Raw genomic sequence first — 22,337 nt, 5'->3', positions numbered from 1 at the left:
AATGCTACACCGTATTATATTTAGTTTGATAGTAGTTGTTTCGTAGAATGAAAGTGAGCTTACTAATTAATCTTGAGTGGTTATTTAATGTAACTGAGTTAGTGCTACTTCCTTTTGGCTTTGATGTGTTTGAGACTTAAAGAAACTTGTTCTAGTAGGGTAATGATAGTACAGTGGATGTCTCTTAGAGTAAATATCTTTTTACACTTATAGATCTGGATAGAATTTGAAAGTTTTACTCTTTTATCAGATCATTTCACTCATGCAACTTATCGAAATTACAGTAAACTATTCAAGCCTTGCTTAAATGTGTTTCTGTGCTAGAAAAAGTATACTTATGTGACACTTCCATGGATCAAATCGTGTGAATGGCACGGTAAAGAACAAACACATTCCAAGCTAGAGCTCCAGATCTGCCTTAAATTTCAGTAATGGCCTTCAATCACATTTTCTAGAAAACTGGTGATATGTGATTCTAAGTTGGTCCCACTTATTTTGATTATCTTAGTTTAGCTGTAATATCGAACTCAAAGAGCTGTTATTATTATTCCTTGAACTGCAGGTGTTTTGAAAGTATTTGCAATCTATCTACAACCTCATCCCTGCCCCTATAATGGAGTAGATCATGTGTTTTGTTAAAATGTTTTTGAAAAAATTATTGGTAGCAATGAATTGTGCTCTGCCAATTGCAACACTTAAAATTTGATTGTGCTCTGCCAATTGCATCACTTGATTTAATTGAATGAATATATACTGTTTGACACACTTTTCATTTCTATATTCCTGGTGCAGAAACAGACCTAACTTTATGTATATTGTTTATTCTGATTATTGTAAAGCTCTAGCTCTAAGCAGTTAGCCAGAATGTTAACTTTTAAGTATCATTATTACTAGCTGAACCAGAATTTTCCTTGGGACGAGATTCTTTCCTGGCAAACATTATTATATGCTGGTATAATAACGACCGATTCTTCAGACGAAAACATGTAAGTACTTTGTTCAAGCTTGATGTGACCTTTTTTATCTTACATACATATGACTGCTTTAGCTCAGCCTTTATTAATAAAATAAAACCTCGTACCAAGCGATTGTGGAGAGAAATGGCAGCTCTATTCACCATAATCATTTCACAACTATATAACAGTACTGCCAAGTGACTTTAATTTGTGCAAGAATTATTACTGATAAAAATCTAATAAACACATAAAACTGTGTTGTATAAACATTAAACACACTTATTAAACATTAAACACACTTATTTAAACATTAAACACACTTATTTATTGACAGTTAACATTAAGGATGGTTGATACCTGTTAAATTCATTATGCTAATCTGTTTGTTGTTTGTTTGTTTGTATCGGAAACTGACTAAACTCATTTTTGAGTGTGAATACGGGTGGTACCTGCAAATGTGTTCATTAAACATTTAGAGTTCTGTAATACTGCAGTTACAATTGTGCTAGAGTATTTTTAGTATATACGGTCAATAACTACATGATTCCAAAATTTGTAATCTCGGGGGGGGGGGGGGGGGGGGGGGGCCAACCATATTAAAGTATATTAAAGTATATCCCCGGGTCAAAATCGGAAAAAATCCTACATTTTAATATACTTTAATATACCTACAATTAGTAGATTAGAAGATAAGCAAATTACTGGTCCCCTGAACTCATACTTCATATATTTTGGCTCATAAATTAGTCAAGTATCAATATCTTTGAACAAGACTAACTTTACATGAAAGGTAAATCTAATCTATACATTAAATACAACAAAATTTTTCACATAATTTTTTATAATGTAGGTATATTAAAGTATATTAAAGTATATTAAAGTATATCCCGGGTCAAAATTGGAAAAAAAACCTACATTTTAATATACTTTAATATACCTACAATTAGTAGATTAGAAGATAAGCCAGTTGCTAGTCCCCTGAACTCATAATTCATATATTTTGGCTCATAAATTGGTCAAGTATATGGTAAGTAATATGGATTCAAAATTTTAATAGAGAAAATGTAGGAATATTAAAGTATATTAAAGTACATTAAAGTATATTAAAGTACATTAAAGTATATTAAAGTATATTAAAGTATATTAAAGTATATCCCCGGGTCAAAATTGGAAAAAATCCTACATTTTAATATACTTTAATATGGTTGGCCCCCCCCCCCCCCCCCCCCCCCCAATCTCCAACTTTCTGCACAATGTACTGGGGAAAAAAGGAAAATTATATAAAATCAACGATTTAATGTTAGGAAGTTAAATTTAATTCCCTTGTTTCTTAAGTCAGCTTTAAAGTCGGAAAAACAAAATATGTAGGGTCGATACCAAACCGATTATTGAGCGACGATAGCTAAATAGTTGGTTCCTGGGATACAGAGTCCTCCTGATTCTTCAGTCTCTGAGTGTGGTTGTTGCTATTGTTCAGTTCTGTCCATATTTCCTCGTGTTATGTTTCAAAGTTTCGGAGTGTCATGTTGTCCTGGCACTGAGTTCTGTCCACATGTTATGATCAAAGTTTTGGGGTTCATGTTGTCATTCCTCTGACGAAATGATTATAAAATAGTGATAGATTTAATTAAGGAAAGGGCTAATTTGTGGAGCTAAACTGTGACGAGGTTTAACTGCCGTGTTGCTGGGTAGTGGGTACATTATGCTAATCTACTTACCAGTTCATTTACAGCCAATTCTTATCATTATGACTTAAGCAAATGGATATTTTCAATGCAACATTCAAACATCGTTTTTAGGCAAGATTGGGCGATTTGGTTTTGATCGTTGGATTAATCACCCAAGGTTACTTGGATAATAATTTGAAATCATTCGAATCACTGATTAAGTGCCAGGATCATGCATCAGCCAGATCTTAAAATAGTCATAACTCGGCTTATTTGTAAACAACCAACTTGAAACTATAGGAAAGCACTTGAATTATCAAACTGTCTGGAAATTTTTGAGTTCCTAACTCAATTTATGGTGACAATTGGGATAAAGAGGGAGTGTCGTGCCAAACATCTGTAATTGATGAAATTTTACGAGATTTTCAGGAAATCTTAACATTTTTGAGTTAATTAGTATGACCTACATCTGCATTCTCTAAGCAATTCTGAATGGGGGTTTTGTGTGGGTAGTTACTTCTGGGACACCCTGTAGAATCTCACTAGTGACAATATACCTTGGTTCTATAGAGTTTAAGAATGTAACCGCAGTCCGCAACGTTCTGAAAAACTACAAGCCTCAATTTATAAATAAGTGATCTATACTTGTTTTTTAAAATTCAAATAGTTGATTTAGTCATTTACTTTTGAAACACTGAGACAGTCTAAGTTCTTTAGCTTCTGATTCGACAGTTGGATCGCAAAATTATTTAAAGCGTGCTAATCTGCTATCTAATTCAAGTCTAATTTGTTGAATCGTTGCTCCCGTCCCAGTTCCCTTGGACTGAGGAGTGAGCACTGTCAAACACCCAGTTACACAATGACACAGTTATTACGTTACGCATATCAATTAACAGTATTGAGTTGCTAGCTTTGACCTTTTCCTATTGATAGATTACCCTGAAACCTTCTATTTACGTCTTCAGTTTACAAATCAGTGAAACACAAACATACTATGCGGGGGGACTACAGACCCCCTCAAAGTCCTTTACAACGTTACTGCCAGGTTACATAGCACTGAAAGTGAAAATCAATATCATCAGAAATTCAAATTCAAAGCAATGCCGTCATAGTATTACAAAGCCCCAAAACGCAACAATGCTTCAAACTCTAGAATAATCTAGAACTTGATATGGGCTAACACAATATCATAACATATTGCACTACATGGTCAGTAGTAACAATAGCAGTGAGCAGCTTATTCTAAAAACTTTAAGGGGGATAGTCTTAACCTGCCCTAACTTACCAGATCTTACCACTTCTTACCAGAGTTAACCGCAACTTGCCCCAACTACCTCTAACTAGCCGTAACTAGCCACTCAAGTAATAACACAGTCCCTCACGGGAGTTGGACCAGTGCATATAAATATGCGTGCTGCTTTTAGCAACTTAGAGGTTTACAAGAGGTTTAGCTGTGACTGGGAGCTCTCGTATCAACCTACTGCGTGACCGACAGACCGGTTTTGTGTCCTTGAACCAGCTCCCTTCTCTAGCGCTGAATTCATGTTAAAGACGCTTATTGAGGAATTCTTGATGTATTCATAACACTAACCTTTAATAATTGTTTATAAAAGAGTATTTATTAAGTGACAAGTGTTTCAACAAACTACATAAGGTTATAGAACATACTCTCAAACTAACTAATTAAGTCTGACAACGCAGACTTAACAACAGTACTATATCACAGGACTGGTGAGAGTCGTGTGAGCGGATTGCGGAAGCGTCACGTCGGTGATCTCTACAACAACTGCTGCACAATGTGTGTCTACGACAGTAGCTTCCTCTGTCCTGTCGGAGATTTCAGGAGGAGACTGGACGTGTTCCAGCCCAACACCAGGAACCATTATACACCAACAGGGTATTTTGTGTCAAGAACGAGGTTAACCTTCCACCTATGACCTAACCAGATAAACAACAAATTCATAGGTTTGTTTCTATTTTGTTTATCTACTTTTGATGGTATTTGTTACAGCAGTTCATGTGTAAAAATATGTGGGTTAAATTCTATTTAAATTCTGTAGTAACAAGTAGTAATAACAATGTAGTAAACGGTAAAGACAGTCAATTATCCTAGGAGTGCATGTGTTCGCACCCGAAGACGCCCTGAACCGAGTGTATATTTTCAGAATTTAAATTTTTGGCATATTATTCACCACCCTTTTTCACCGGGTCAAAACACTTTCCTGTCATATTAGAACTGATCACTTACATGATAGATCATGTAGGCTGTTTTTGGCGAAATCTGAAATTGAGAAAATGCCTAGAGGAATCATTATATTGTGAAACATCGTAGTATTGGCTATATTTCAGTGCTGGGAAGCCTCAATTCGGTTTTCTAAGATGGATATAGTAAAAAAAATAGGCGTAGGAGCCAATTCGCATAACATTACCCAGGTTCATGGAATGAACGAAAATGAACAATAATGAATATTCTTTTAGAAGTGCTCAGAATTGGTCGGTAAGAGTTTATATTGGCCCTAGGACCACTCAAACCAAGTTTGGGAATCACTGCATGTCCAGAACGGACGTAAAAATGTTCCAAATTGTTCCAAACTTATGGATCATTGACGGCTGACGCCAAGTTTTTTTTCCGTATAAAATAGATCGCATTTTCAATTTGAGACAGTTTTAGCGCGCGCCGTCGCGCGCGCACCGTGAATCAAATTCAATTCGTTAGACAAATTGTCTAAAATGTGATTTCGTAACATGTGTACGACCCCTAACTCAACCTTTTTCAGATTTCATGTTGAGTTACGTGCCCAAGAATTCAGAAACGACGTTTGCATCATTAATGTGAAAAAGACCTGGGAGAAACTCCTTCAAGCCGCACGTCACGCCTTAAGAGTGATAGCTAATATCGTTAACCCCGCTGAAGTGGTTTCATCTCATCGAGAGACTACAGATATGGTGTGTAATTTATACTTTTGGAGATTACATATTTCATCACTGGAAGATATACAGGTTATAATTGTGGGAAGTCAATCTATGTTTAATAATATTTGGTTGACTATCCATTATTTACCTCAGGAAACGTGCGAAGTACGAAGTCAGCGAAGTACGAAGTCAGCTAGAATTGTGTACTGTCGGTACACAATTCTAGCTGAGAAAGCAGAGTTCAGAGCAGAATTAAAGCAGAAAGCTGCCAACCATCACCTCTCAGCAACACAAAACCTCTTCACCGAAGCCCTATCTACATACCCACCCGAAATCAACGTGGAACTACCAAGAGTCCCTCACGAGAATTGTCCAAAGATCACGAGCAGATAAGTCCGGATCTGCAAACCACTCTGAAGCACCTACCTCACAGACTTCGTCCTACCAGCTACTTGCCTGACTTCACTGAGAGAGGAAGCGCTAGCAGACAAGGAAAGGTGATCAGGCTGCAGGACCAGCTGCTGGTGCAGAAGGACGAACAACTACAGTTGAATAGACAGTACAAACAGCGGTGGAGTCAGGGATTAAGAGCTTCAGTGCAGCTGTTCAACAGAACAGTGCAAGTGGTACGGTCTGCTACAGTAAAATCCTGAAGAAGGTGATGAAGAGTGTGGCTGCAGAGGAGGACAGGAGCAAGAATCTGATAGTGTTTGGACTGAAAGAAGAGGATGAAGAACAGCTACCAGCTCTTGTAAACGCAGTATTGGACGAGATCGGGGAGAAACCTCATTTCGAAGCGACAAGAGTCGGCTGGAAGAGGCCAGGTACGGCCATCCTACCAGCCAAGATCACTGTCCCAAGCTCAACAGCAGTTCATCAGATTCTGATGAAAACAGGGAGACTGAGGCTGGCTGAGGCACACAAAGATGTATGGATTTGTATATCCAGTGAAGAGCGTGCAGCAAGGAAGAACCTGGTAACTGACCTGAAGAAAAAGAGAGCTGAACAAACTCATCTCGACCACTACATCTGGTACGGGAAGGTCTGTAGCCGGGTAAAGAAGCCACCATGACGTAATTCATGTCTATCGGACACCGATCAGTATATTATGTAGGAGTATCTTAAGAGTTTACGGACGTTATCTGTATTTGAGAGACAATTATATTATATGCATACATTATTATTTGATTGTTTCACACTTTTCACATTTCATCAATTTATTACTAGGTGGTAGTGATGTTATTGAGACTTTGGGCGGCCAAAAACTCCTGTTCTGCAAGTTGTCCTCTGTACTTGTTTCGCTGTCCCACGCTTTTTAGCATTTATACCCCCCCCCCCCCCCCCAGTGTAGAGTGATTTATCATCATCTGTCATACTACTAAGATAGAAGGAGTCAGAGTATCCTCCTCGTTGGTAATACCATTTCGGGCAGTGACCAATGAAATAGTTCATCCATTGTCTCCTTCCATGAGACAGTGTGGACAACTTTTGGGGACCATTGTCGGTTTGAACTTAGGGGTCGTTAACATATTACGTAATCAATATTTTAGCAATTTTTACCCCCCTCCCCCCTTCCGTAATCAACCGTAATCAAGACCCAACCTCCCCCCCCCCTTCTGACAGCAATATTACGTAATCATGGCCCGGCCCCCCCCCCCCCCCCCCCCCCCCCTTGAGATTTTTCCTAGAGAACACTTTTCTCTACGTTTCATGCTACCCTGATCATGCTATCATGATGAGCTGAAATCATTGTTATGGTATCCGGCCAAGCACCTTCTAAACTACTCACTATTATAGCCGGATATTCGATCAATTTCTAAATTTTATCACTATCAGAGTGAAATTGAGTGGAATTTAAAATATCAAATTGTTATTATTCTAGAGGGTAAAAACAAAAACTTTGATTACGTAATCAACGACCGAACCCCCCGCCCCCCCCCCACCCCACCCCGTAATCAACCATAAGCATTTGGAAACCCCCCTCGGCCGATTACGTAAAATGGTAGTTCTGTTTACAATGTCCAGTAAGGAAGAATTATGCCGCTGTTCTTGTGCTCATTTTCCCAAGTTTTGGGATTAATCTGGCGAACTTATGTCTCTACTCGTTCGAAGTGAGTGCTATTAATTACGTAATTATCAGCTAACTCCCCCCCCCCCCCCCCCCCCCCCGTAATCATTTGGGAACCCTCTGCCGATTACGTAATATGTGAACGACCCCGAAGTATAATCTGAGATACTTTATTTTATGACATGCTATATTGTAATTTGTTTACATGTTTCAGTGTACATTTCTACTGTACTATTACGAAATTATTATTACTGTACTATTACGAAATTTAACGAACTTGCTGCTTGTCCATCAGAATTGTGACTTTTATTTTGTTGAAAATTTAGGTGGGCACGAAAACTGTTAGTTAGAATGTAAGTTCAGAGGAATTTTTCCCTTACAATCAAGCTACATGAATTGTTGTGAATACTAAGATCAAACTATCATTTTACAGGCTGGCGTCATCTTCATTGACACAAGCCCTATAAATTGTATAGTAAAAAGTTAATACAACCCAAAATTCCCTTAAAAATCTGAACACTCTTAAAACGTTCATTAAAAGTTAAAATGAGATGTTAGAGTATAACATATATAAGTAAGGGAAGGCCGAAAGGATTTATAATGTTAATTCCCAAAGGTTTTAAAATTAAAGTCTAGAGAAGTTAAATATATTCATGTTCACGGACTTCCAAAGTTTTGGGACTAGAATTATCAATGATCGACACAGAAATGTTCCCTTTGTCTATAAGTATAACCACGATCCAATAAATGTAAGCAAAAACTATATTCATCACTTATTTATCGCCATTTAAAAGTTTATAATATTTGACCCTATGTTCTCCAGTCCTAATATATAATATAACCGGCCCGTATAATATAACCCGTAAAGAGCGAGTAGTGCGACCGACGTAAGCCTTTCCACAGACACTACATTGGGAAATAACAAATAAATGATGTTGTAACTCTATAAGCAGTAGAAGTTTCCACTTTCCAAGGGAAGCTTTAAGTTCACAACATTTGCATCGTGGCACATTGCATTCGCTGGTTCATGGTTGGGCCATGTTTAGCTCCTAAAGCAAGTAAAGTTCTTTCAATTTGACGAGGCGAGATTTTAACAACATAACTCGCAGGACTGCTGTATTTAGCACACGCGCGACTGTAATGATATGAAAAATGAGCCGTCCGCTCATGCCTATATATAGTCATCGTGTCCATAGATACGTGAAGCGACGCGTATCCATAGATACGTGTAGTGACGCGCAAGTTATTCTATTATGAATTCATTTTGTTTGGCGCGCGGCGTAAGAATTTATTTTGACCATATAAATGTTCATAACTTTTTGTGAGAACCTGCGCTGAGTTTTTTGAGAAGGGCGACATTCGATTGAGCATTTTTGCTATCCAATGGTATAAAATGTAGCACCAGCGCAATTATCGCTCAAAAATCTTATTTCTACGCGCAGCTCTCAGCGGGTGGTTACTGGGCGGCGCTCAGCCTGTCATTCCGCCTAATCTCTATTATGTTTGGCGTAAACCATATTGATATACGCAAGAATTGTCATACGCGTACGTTTACTGTTTAGAGTTTAGACCTGCCGGCTGCGCCGCGCGGCTGTATCGTGGTCACGATACTTATGGCTTCGTGAAACAATTATACGTAGTGAAACGACAATAGTGATTTAATGAAACGTAAAGTGACTGCAATCGACGCGATGACTTAGTCATTAGTGAAACGACAATGGGGGGTCACGACGTGATACAACGCTACAAAGGTGAAAGGCTGTCTGAAAGGCCGCGCGCTGAGTTAGATTGTAAAACTGCACTAGTACTGATTATATTGGATTGTAAAATTGAAAATCGTAAAAACGCACCCGCTTGCACCATGCACTTTTGAAAACGTTCAAATACACCAAGTTATGTTTATGAACATAATAGCCTGGGGTTTCCACTACACATTAGTGACTAGCAACTAGTGAGCTTGAGTTTGTACAAAATCTTCAATTTTATTTAGCTTTACTTGGCCAAACATGAAACACTTCAGTTAACCATTTGCTTTCACGCCGTTGCGGGCGCGCTTGTTTCAGGACTGGCGCGGCGGGCGCTACTGTGTACTGCACGCGCAATTATAGCCCATTATATGCACATTTAAAAGAATTTGCACTTTCATTTTTAAACGCTCACTTTGACAAATTATAACTCGCCACCAATCAAGTCAAATTTCAATTTTTAAATATCAAAAGAAAATAAAGAATTTCTCCAACACGAAAGGGGCGATTTGGATGGGGTCGTAAAAACGCGATCTTCACCCTCAAAATCGACTTTTAAAACTTAAATTTTCCGTCAAAATAAGTCTTATATTATAATTAAAACATCCCCCAACCTCCCAGCATCCCCCACAGGGGGCCGGGAGCTGAAGCCATTAAGCTTCCCCCTCTTCTATTCCTTCTGTTTTCTTATTCTGCAACTGAACTATGAACTCTCGTCTCTCTCGTTCAGAAAACCTTACCACCTGCCGGGATTGCTAGACGATGTCAGTTCATCTCAGCTCGGCGCGGCACAGTAGCGTATCCCGCCGATCTAGAGAGAGAGTCGCTGTGAGAAGCCTCATTGAGTGCGCGGCGCGGCACAGTAACGCATCGCGCTACAAGGCTCGCTAGATGTGATCGATTTTCAACAGCGCGTTCGTCCTCGCGTGTCACATCAAGTTAATCTTTCGCACGCTGCATTTAGCCCCACATTACTTTGCAAAGTTAAAAAGCTGCGATCTTTTATTTAGCCCAAAATCAAACTTTTCTGTTTAATTCAGAATCTAAGTTGTCCCAATTTTTGCTCCTGGGGAGCTAACTTTAAATATTTACGAGACGGAAATCTTGTTGAAACCGGAACGTTCTATCTATTTTACTTTTGGAAATAGACCCCAGCCGGTAGGGTTTGCTTGTCATACGTTGTATGACCCGCCGCGCACGAGTGCGCGGCTCCCCTGTATCGTCGAAACTCTACAGGGGTTTTAGTGAAGCGACCGTGGGGGTCACCACGTGATACAAGGGTTTGTAGGGCCTGTCGTGATATCATGGATCGCTTAGGTTCCACCAGGATCTGGTAGTCCTCATAATTCTGCGGCCTCTATGTGTCGTCATCTCGCACAACTCTTTAAGAATCTTGTGGATTTGGCATGTGAAAATTTGCAGCCCTCCAGACATTGATTGGGTTAACGAGGTGTCGTACGTCACCTCAAGATCGGGTGACAGGGGGCTGACCAGGCCAGAACCCAATTGATTGGGCCTGAGGTCACGTGATTATGAGCCTAAGGTCACGTGACTATGACGTCACCAGACCTTCCTCTCCGTTTCCCGCTCATTGGACCAGGTGAGCTTGCATGCATGTGAATGTGGGTGTAAGTATAGCTGTACTGTAGTTTATACCTAATTAAACCCCTATAGAAACCGACAATTTATATTCTGGCAGAAAGCTAGAAATTTACCAAAATATCGTCATTGTTTTAAATTTATTTTGATGACCATTCCTGACCTAAAATCGCACGAGAAATCGATTAAACTTGGTTTCAGAACTCAACAATGCTTCCTTATGCCTCAAAATCCATGTTTTATCGATACAATCAACATATCGATCCTGTAGTTCAACTTATTACTTATGGGGTTCAAGTATAGTTACGCGGTAGACAAACTAAAACAAAATTGTAGGTTTATAACCTACCAAGACGTGTGCCGAGTTAAGCTCGAGTCGAAGGTAATATTTGGAACAAATATTTTACGAGTATCACCCGTTAAAAACAAAACACCAGTTTAATTGTCCTTTTGTCTGAACCATATGGTTAAGTGTTAGCTGTATACAATACGTCAAAAAATCATATCAACGAATCGTATCAAAGTCCATCATCAGTTAGTAACAGAGTAGAGATCAGAGCAGAACGAAGGAACATGCTTGCTTGCGGGAATCTTTTAATACTTTCAACACTACTATATAACAAATAATTTGAGGTATGACACGAGGAGATACGGCACGAAAACGAAATGTCAAGAAAAGTCCAGAGAAAACTGGTGCTACAGCAGAAACGGATGTAACTGAAGATGAAGGAGACCGCAGTTGTGAATGCAGAAGGTATATCGCAGAGGAGTTTTCATTAGCTTGTGCAACCTGTGATATGTACTGGCATTATTGCTGTGTTGGACTGACAGGTCTGACACAAGAAGAAGGCGACCATCTGTCTAACTGGCGTTGTCAGAATTGTTTTATATCACCTTACATAAAAAGCAAAAGGACTCAGACCTCGAACCCTGATAATGAAGAAACAAAAATACTACGGAATGTTATTAGGCAGGAACTTGAGGCTCTTACACCTTGTATCAGAGGGGTTGTTGAAAACGCAGTGAACGAGAACATTCCAACTAACTTTGAGTCTGAAAAACCTAAAGAAATATCAAAGATAGTGAACCAGGCTTTCCAGTCCTTCGCTGATGTTACTGCAAATAGTCAGAAGAAAGTTATGGAAGAAATGAGCTTACAGCAAGCTTCACAAAGTGTTGTCAGTAAAGTTCAGACAAAGATGCACACTGATGCATATGAGCGAAATTTAAGGAAGCTCAATCTGTGTGTTTTGAATGTACCAGAGAGCAAGAAAGCTAACTCCAAGCTACGCCAGGAAGAGGACTCGAATTTCTGCAAGGAGACACTAAAGATCGAAAAAAGTGACTTTATCAGTTGCCATCGTGCAGGTAAAGTGGATCCAGGTAAGCCAGACTCCTGTCGGCCATTGATCATCCAGACAGCTGATGAGGAGTCAGTTAACTATTATTCCAACCATGGCAAGGGCTGGAAAGAGTCATCATACTGGATAAATCTGGATCTCTGCAGAGCAGACCGAGAGATCCGTTTTTTAGCCAGAGAAGAGAGGAAGAAGAGGCGGGAAGAAGCAGAGAAGGAAAAGACAGAGAAGAAGGTGGAGAAGAAGTAAATAGCAGTGATAAAGAATGTAGTCAGCCCATGAATATTTTTTATACTAATGCTAATGGACTATTTAATAAAATTGATGAACTAAAATGTATTCTATCAGTTTATAAATCCATTCATGTAATCTGCATTACAGAAACCCATTTTAATAGTGATATTTTAGATGCTGAAATTTTTATTGAAGGTTTTAGTATGTTTAGAAAAGACAGAGATTTTAAAATCGATAACTCCACTAGCAACATAAGTGGAGGTGGAGGTTCTATTATTTATATCAAAAACAGTTGTAATGCTTCATTAGTGAGCTCATTTTTAAAAGCACCAGACTCTTTAGCTATTAATGTCAATACCTCTGGTGGATTGATTAGTATTTGTTGTATTTATAGGTCTACCTCTTTGAATTTAAAGCAGAATAATATGTTATTATCTTGCATCAAGAACATATCTAGTGAAAAGAATGTTTTTGAAACCATTATCATTGGAGATTTTAACCTACCTAATGTATCTTGGGAAACTGGTAGTGTAAATAGTGGTATTTCTAGTAAGAATCAGGTTTTAATGATTCAACAAAAGTATATTGATTTATTTAACGACAGTGGTTTGACGTGGTACTTTACTAACGAAACAACCAGAAGACGGCTTGTGAAAGATACTCTCCAGGAGAGTCTTCTTGATCAGGTTTTGTATACAAATGATGCTCTTGTCAACGGTTGTAAGATCGTTTCTCCGCTTGGCAAAAGTGATCATGTTGGGATACTAGTCGAACTGGTTGTTTCGCCCAATACTAACAAAAGTCCCAAACAAAAGATTTTAAAGCCTATTTGGGGTAAGATTTCCTCAGAAGAGTTATTTAACTTTAGTATGAATAATATTGACTGGGATTATAGTTGTACAAATAATGTTCAAGATATGTGGGTTGAACTACATGGTAAATTGGAGTCTGTTGCTGCAGCTGTCCCAGCTGCTTCGGTTTATCTCGACAACAGACCTGTCAAGTTGCCATGGAGTACAACTTCACTTAAAAGAATGAGGAAGAACAAGGATAAAGCATGGGCTGAATTTGATATTAATCCTTCGGATATTAACTTTAGCTGTGCAAATAGCAAGCAGCATATTTTTGAGGTGGCAGAAATTAAAGCTAAAGTAAATTATGAAAAGAAGATTACTTCTAATTTAAAACAGAATTGTAAATCTTTTTACTCGTATTTGCGTAATAAACGTCAAGTTAAGTCAAGTGTTGTTTCTTTAGATAGAGGAGATGGTACACGCACAGATAGTTCATCTGAGTCAGCTGAGGTACTTGCTAGTGCCTTTAGTTCTGTGTTTGTGCGTGAACCACCTGGCCCTCTTCCCCAAAATGAGAGTTATAACAAAGAGGTTATTGATGATATGGAAATTAGCAGTTCTGATATCAAGAAGCAGCTTTTAAAGCTTAATGTTTTTAAGAGTTCTGGTCCGGATGGCGTTCATCCAAAGTTGTTGAAATCCTTAGCATACGATGAAAAGTTTGTTGAAGCTGTAACTAAATTATTTATTAAGTGTTCAGAAACAGGAGTCCTGCCTGACATTTGGAAGACAGCATCTGTTGTAGCATTGTTCAAAAAGGGTGTTAAATCTGATCCCTTAAATTATAGACCTGTCTCATTAACTTGTATTTTGTGCAAAGTGTATGAAAAGTTGACCTGAGGGCACATTTATTAACATTTTTAGAAGAACGAATTTCAAAGCATCAGCATGGATTTGTGAAGGGTAAATCTTGTCTATCTAATCTCTTAGAGACATTTGATAATATTCTTGATATTTTAGATGAAGGTGCTCCTGTCGATCTTTTGTATTTTGATTTTAGTAAGGCCTTTGACACAGTCCCCCACTTTAGACTTCTATCTAAATTGGAGGGGTTTGGGGTCAAGGGAAAAGTTTTAGATGTTATAAAAGACTTTCTGACAGACAGAACCATGAGGGTTTGTGTAGAAGGACAATGGTCTGAGGTGAAACACGTGTTATCTGGTGTTCCCCAGGGGTCAGTATTGGGTCCTTTGTTATTTAATCTTTATATAAACGATTTACCTGACAATGTTAAAAATAAGATTAAATTATTTGCAGATGATCTCAAGTTAGTTTGTAATGCAGCTAACCATAGAAGTGTATCTGATGATATTTTAGAACTCGAAATTTGGGAGAGTATTTGGCACTTAAACTTCAATCCTGCCAAGTGTAAAGTAGTCCATATTAATCTGAATAATAATCCTAACTCGAATTATATTGTAAATGGAGTAGAACTAGAAGTATCTGCACAGGAAAAAGATTTGGGGGTTATTACCCATAGCTCCTTGCTTTGGAATGAACAGATAAAAGCATGTATTTCTAAAGCAAATCGTATGATCTGCTGGATAGTAAGGAACTTAATTATTAGAGAAAAGGTTGTAATGATAGCTATTTATAAAGCTTTGATAAGACCTCATCTTGAGTATTGTGTCCAATTGTGGAATCCAGTTGCGGCTCATGGAAGTTGGGGGACTGTTTTGGAGCTGGAGAGCGTCCAGAGGCGGTTTACCCGTCTTATTGATGAGGTGGGTACTCTTCCATACAGCTGCAGACTGGATATCCTCAGTTTGACAACGCTGGCAGAGCGGCGAATACGTGGGGACCTTATCGAAGCTTTTAAAGTAACTAGTGGTTTGACTGAATATGGATCGGGTTTGTTCAGAATGAGCAGATCTGGTCTTAATCTAGTTTCAACCAATAGGTGTAATAAGAGTGTAACTAAAGTTAAGAATCTCCAGTCTTCTTTTCTTCCGGAGCGAGTCATTCCTTACTGGAACAAACTCCCTTCAGATGTCAAGAACTGCTCGACAGTTTTAAGCTTTAAAGTTAGATTGGAAGGATTTAAAAAAGAAATGATTTCTAAAAACAGTGTAAATGATTTTTATTTTTGGAATGTTTCGAATGAAGTTTTAGGGAAAATTGAAGGACCCAGTTATTTAAGCAATAAGGAGACACATAATGAATATCTGTGGTTTCATCCTTTTGTGGCAAAGAAGCGTTTTATAAATCTTTATTCCACTGGGAAGTATTAATGAATTATTTATAATAGATAATGTATTAGATTTTATTTATTAATAAAATTGAATTTGATGAATTATTAATGTTGATGGAAAAATATATTTATTTAAATTATTTTTTTATTTAGTGCAATGATATTTTGTAGACACTTGTGATGATGTTATGTCATAATCTTTACTTACTTACTTACTTACTTACTTACTTACTTACTTTCTGAAATATTGTCGACAGGTTAAAATCAATTGCATTTCTGTTACTTGGGTGTGGGATATAAAGCATTATATGGTTGTTAAAAGCCTACATAATACTCTTCACTTAATATGGCTAATGTTTAGCATTATTTATAATCCATTATAATGATGTGATCTGAAATTAAGTTAAGCTACAGACGTTTTTTGTGACAATACAAGAAATAATGGATGAGCTCCTACTTGTGAGCCACTTAGGAAATACAATATATCTGATTTATTGTACCTTCACTTCTTCTGCTTTTTCGTTTGCTGTCTGTGCTCTGCGACAGCAATTTGTTGCCCAGATTTCCTATCCTCCCCTACCACCTTCTTACCACAGGTTGATATAAGCGCCACTTGCCTCTCAACAGCTTGGTTGTTGTTAACAAATGCTGTTTTGAGAGGCATTCTTATAAATGATATAATAGCGGCTCTCGTCAGACCACGTAGCAAGGGGGGTAGGGTTACCCGAGCATACTCCTTCTTTGCTGAGGATAATTGTGTTATTTTTTATTTACATCATGTACTGAGCCTGAAGAAACTATAACCTAACTCGAACACGTTAGTTCTAGTAGTAGTATAATAATATGTCGAATGAATGATTGATTAAGCTGATCGTTAACATATGACACATATTATGGAAAAAAGTATCTTTGATAATAATAATTCTCTCATGATCAGTGTGTAACTGTCCATAATGTAAAAGTTGTTATCTCACTCTTGTTTACGCTAATATAATGCATTAAATAGGGGTGCAATAACTGGGAGGGAGATAACTATTGTTATCTCCCTGGTACTACATTTAGGCTGTGATTAACAGGTAAATAGGAGGGATGTAACTATTGTTATCTCCCTGGTCCATCCTTAGTCGCTGAGATGTTGCTAATTATTTTAAAAACAGAAAGTGGTATAACTTATGTTCTGATAAATATTTTTGCTTCAAAATTTTACAGAATGTCAATAACAAGTAGTCAACCATTTGTGGCAAGTTTTGTGTGAGTGTGAGCTTTACTGAGCTTATTTGACCAATTTAAAATAATTAGCAACATCTCAGCGACCTGTAAGTTGTGAAAATAATGTTATCACATTATAAGCAGTGATGTAACTGCTTATTATTACCGACTCCCGTTTTAAACCACCATCCACAAGAATCCTCCTTGTAGATGGGGAGCTCAGTGAACTTCCTTGCGGTCATGTCCAAATCTGGCTTGTAAAAAACCCTCACACGTCGGGAGGGTGGCACAATCTCCTCCCAGTCAAGGATTTTCAGACAATCGGCCACACCCTCCCTCCGCACATCTTGTTCATCATCGGCTGAAATTCATCATTCAATCAAATTTAAAAGATTTTATAGAAATGGATAATATATCCCAATTACTTAAACTGATAAAGTGCTACGTAGGACACATTATGAGACATCATTTAAAGGCTGTGTTATGGTGTTAAATAAATACCTAGTTTAGCGAGAATGACTGATTCAGGGTGTCCGAAATAGCTGTTATGGCTGATCCGGGCATAAACAACTTCACGCTCCTTCCGGGTCAGTTGTATCTCAGTGGCGTATTGCAGATGTTTGAACAGGTGCACAGCACCATGCTCCAAACCAGGCTGTAACTTCACATCCGCATGAACCTGATATCATAATCATTAATGCATCTTTAACCATAATAATATAGATAACCAGAAGTACAGAAAAACAAAGCATTTTTAATATTACATATTCAAGTAAGAAATGAAGAATTTTAGAAGTTTAGCATATCAATATAATTCCTCACAAATAAAGACTTTAAAGTCAAGGTTCTTAATCTATTGTTGAAGTTTAAATTCAATTACCCTGTAGTACACTTCTATTATGTACCTAGCCAGCACCTCGATCTTATGTTGGTGGCTAGGTTCGGGGGTGGACATGTGATAGCGGAGTATTCTCGATGCCATCGTCAGCCACCTTGCGTGACACAACGGCCCAATCTTGTTACCAGCCGATGCTGGATCAGCGTATCCTAATGAAACGAAAAAATTCTTTAGAAGTTAAAGAAAGACTGAATTTCAATCACAGGTCCCTCAAAAATATAAATGTTTATTGTAATTGTGATTATGAATATGATTTTATCATTTATGTCATAACATTCGTACCGTCCATGCAGGATATACAGAGTTTGTATAAATGCTTCCTGTCCTCGCTCATTGTTGCGAGAACGGTGTCAGGGAGCCTCGGGAAACCGGTGCACGGAATTCTCTGAAATGTTGTTATTGGTCGCTCCCACACCGGTTTCCCGATGGCCTTGCCCATAGACCCGTTGAATTGTCCGATTCCTGAAAGTTAACAAGAGTTAATCATAATATTGGTAATCGAGATGGAATTTAATATTAAACAGTCGACAGGTCGGGCCGAGCCCCAATCTCCTTTTATATCAACACAAAGGTCTTCAACCGTAAATTAGTATTAATTGTACATTGTTTAATTATCAAAAGTCATCACGTATGATAAACTTAGAAAAACCTTGGGTGAGCATAAAATTGAACAAGTTCCTCAGCCACCAAGGTCAGAATTCTGTTAATCTGTACCTTCGGTTGCTGGTCACTTCTAAGAAGTAATAACTGAAGCACTCTCCTAGTCGAAGGAATCGTTTGAGGTAACTCAAGTGGCTCTCCAATAAGAGAGGAAAACTTCATTTTTGAATGGAAAATTGTAACGAATTGAAAATGTAACGATTAAAATAATGCTTGCATTTCTTGCGTAATTTAGCAGCCTTTTTTAGCGTAATCTTAATTAAAACTGCTGCCATTGGTCGATATATTCTATCAGTAGAATAAGCTGTTGCAATTGGCCACACATTGTTAACTAATGCACCCTACTAACGCGTGTCTTACTCCGCAAAACCATCTAAAAGCTATACACTAATCCTACCTAATCTTACACTCAGCTCTTATGGCTATTCTACACTCATACTAGAACATTCTAAAAGATCGATTATTACGCTAAAACCCTGCTGTGTACAGCTTATTGGCCACTGTGTATGTGCTCGTAGTCATATAATATATATGTGTGAAAAGATGCCGATAATACTTCCAGATTATTTCTCGAATAAATTCACAAATAACCTTATAAAATAAAACATTATATAAATATAAAAAGTAGTTGTCTTTTCCATTTATACTGTACCAATCGCCGACTCACTTTTAGCATTTAGCCTCACCAGCGCAACTTGAATTATATTAGAAATCGTTAACAAAATATTTTACGAAAGTAGATCTGCTGGATTTGCAAAGTGCTAGTAATAACCAAAGATGGTCACCTTTTTATTTCATTACATTCCCAGGTAGTAGGTTTACGAAAATTGAAATACCAGACACTTTAAAAAAGCTGCCCAACTGAAATTGCACAAATTGCAATACAACTGCCACATAACACAAGGTTTTTATACATATAAGTTTATTTAACGGGTGATACTCGTAAAATATTTGTTCCAAATATTACCTTCGACTCGAGCTTAACTCGGCACACGTCCTGGTAGGTTATAAACCTACAATTTTGTTTTAGTTTGTCTACCGCGTAACTATACTTGAACCCTTTAAGTAATAAGTTGAACTACAGGATCGATATGTTGATTGTATCGATAAAACATGGATTTTGAGGCATAAGGAAGCATTGTTGAGTTCTGAAACCAAGTTTAATCGATTTCTCGTGCGATTTTAGGTCAGGAATGGTCATCAAAATAAATTTAAAACAATGAAGATATTTTGGTAAATTTCTAGCTTTCTGCCAGAAAATAAATTGTCGGTTTCTATAGGGGTTTAATTAGGTATAAACTACAGTACAGCTATACTTACACCCACATTCACATGCATGCAAGCTCACCTGGTCCAATGAGCGGGAAACGGAGAGGAAGGTCTGGTGACGTCATAGTCACGTGACCTTAGGCTCATAATCACGTGACCTCAGGCCCAATCAATTGGGTTCTGGCCTGGTCAGCCCCCTGTCACCCGATCTTGAGGTGACGTACGACACCTCGTTAACCCAATCAATGTCTGGAAGGCTGCAAATTTTCACATGCCAAATCCACAAGATTCTTAAAGAGTTGTGCGAGATGACGACACATAGAGGCCGCAGAATTATGAGGACTACCAGATCCTGGTGGAACCTAAGCGATCCATGATATCACGACAGGCCCTAAAGGGTTTGCTGGGAAGGGCTCTGGTTAGGGCTCATAGAGATTCGGCGGAATGACAGGCTGAGCGCGGCCCAGTAAATAAGAGCAAGCCAAACACAACTGTTGATACCTTAACATTTGAAAAATCAATTGTTTTTTAGACAAAACATTTTGAAAATATTATTTTTGTAACTTTAAAAATATCAGTCTAGTATGAAAATGTTTGTCTCGCTAAGTTTTGTTTCGCTAAGGTGCACTGGCCGTGCGCTAATTTACACCATGACCATTTCAAAATTCGAAATGCCGAATATAGAGAGGATGATAACTAAAGATAATGAGCTAGAACAGCACCAAGATATAGTGTAGGCACTGAGTCACTCTGATTTGGTCTAGTTTCTCTGGCACAAGAAGGAGCTTGGTGCGAAGTTGAAAATACCAGTAATTCGTTGGTTATCTTAGGGGGGCACCAAATCGTCGTTTGACTGTGGGACAATTTCGAAAAACTTAACTATGGTGCTAGCAAAACCGTAGTTGCTCTAGAAACACACTTTTTTAGAGATTTTACCGGCGTATCCTCTAAAATCATCTAATTTGGTCAATTTTAGGTAGGGGCGCCAAAAGGGGAGGGGCCGGGGCGCTTTTTCAGCGGGGGGGGGGGGGCAACAGGCAACATTACGCCACTGCTCATTACCGAGAATAGAATTTTCAGCCATGTCTCATTTAATGTTTAACAGACACGGCTAAAAAAGTGGCAGTGTTTCTGATCTTGGGTATTTAGTAAACTATGGTAAATTGATAAATTTGGTCCAGGGTTTAGTAAGGAGCAATTATGAATTACAAATTGTTATCAGGGTATATTGACATGAGGAGAGATGAGAAGACCAGACTGTACCTGGACAAGGCCCTGATCCCAGAGGCGGCTTGTGGGAGCTGGCTGGCAGTTTTGTTGGGGGTCCAATCGATGGACTGGGGGGAGGGGGGCTTGGGAGCCGGCTCAAGCTGATCCCTCCAAACTACCGATTACATTACACACAGGGCCTTGTAAATGTAATGTGTAACACTTTACAGGCGACAGCAAAACAAAAACTTATAACATGGGTGAAACAGGACACCACACGTGTACGATCTCAGCCGCGCAGTATCACAACAGTCAATAGTTCAAAGGGTCCTGGACCCCCAAATCGAGGCAAATCATAATAGATTACCTGTAGTGGGATGCGCACGATGTGCTTTGTAATGTTTACAATTAACTATGTGTTAAAACTGCGCGGCTGAGTAGTCCAGAGGTAGGATTGGACTCCCTACAACACAAAATTTCACGAAGATCATGCGTGCGCTTACATTAAAACGTATGATAGTAAACGAAGACCTTTATATTGCGATTTGTTATTTCCTAACACTATTACTAATTACTATTTCTATTTTAAGCACCAGCCACCAGATAATAATTTAAAGGCGTCCACTGACACCTGGACGCCCTCAATAGCCGCCTCTGCCTGATCCAGCCGTTAGTATCAGCCGAATTAGAAGAGGGCAGGATTAGAGGTTTTCAAGTGGTATTATCGATTATTGGCACTTTAGCAAGTTCCTGGCTATCCGTACATCAGACATCTGGGGACGCAAGCTTTGGTTAAGTTCATTGGCCAGTCAATGAAACATGAAATTTTTCAATTAAAAATATATACGTAGTTAATCACACCTGATATCTTTTTTCTGTTCATATAGTTCTAAGCACAGAGTCTGCTACCCTAAATAGAGGTCAAGGGTACTTGACCAGACAATTCGTTATAAATTAAGATTGATTGATTCTTTAAATTATTTATTGTACCATGAAATTTGTTGTGTTAATTTGATTATAAGTCTACATCTTGTTTTGAACCTTAGCAATAAGAATGGTTAAAAATGTCAAGCAGAAAGATCTTCGGCAGATGTTTCCAGCTAAAGTTAGTAAATTGAACAAGTCCCAAGATGTAGAAACTGACATAAAAGTATCTCTGAACGTTGTTGATGGGATACCCTCATCTTCAACAGATATTGTAGCAGAGGCTCAAGGTAAATTTGATTCCTGGTAAAAAATATTTATTAAGTAGGAGAGAGTGCAATTCTAAATGTCATGGTTAGAGGATCCTTGATTGATTTCTTTTCAATCATTTGCATAACTAAGTTTTAACCATTATTTGATGCTTTTAATGGTAATCTTTCTTCGCTCTTATGAGTAGGTCGATAATATAGTTTCATAGTTGGGGACGAAGTGAGAGTCTCCACTCAGTGTTTTAAAACAAATAGGGGGGGGGGGGGGGGGGGTCCAACTACAAAAAATACGAACGCACCCCTAAAATTTCAAA

At 38.3% G+C, this 22,337-nt stretch overlaps 1 protein-coding gene across 1 annotated transcript in view; it reads left to right on the top strand.

Moving 5' to 3' along the window:
- The first annotated feature begins 11,557 nt into the window (after positions 1-11,557).
- The window catches only part of LOC134822396 (DNA (cytosine-5)-methyltransferase 1-like), a 62,854-nt gene continuing 52,074 nt past the window's right edge, over positions 11,558-22,337 (top strand). The window contains exons 1-2 of the mRNA XM_063833434.1: positions 11,558-11,581; positions 21,877-22,044. Coding sequence (XP_063689504.1) covers positions 21,885-22,044 — 160 coding nt within the window. The 5' untranslated portion in view covers positions 11,558-11,581; positions 21,877-21,884. The remainder of the gene's footprint in view (positions 11,582-21,876; positions 22,045-22,337) is intronic.

The sequence above is a fragment of the Bolinopsis microptera genome, chromosome 10, assembly GCF_026151205.1.
Source record: "Bolinopsis microptera isolate Bmic1 chromosome 10, MBARI_Bmic_1.0, whole genome shotgun sequence".
NCBI lineage: Eukaryota > Metazoa > Ctenophora > Tentaculata > Lobata > Bolinopsidae > Bolinopsis > Bolinopsis microptera.
The sequence above is the reverse complement of the archived record's forward strand: the minus strand, read 5'-3'. Positions and strand labels throughout refer to the sequence as shown.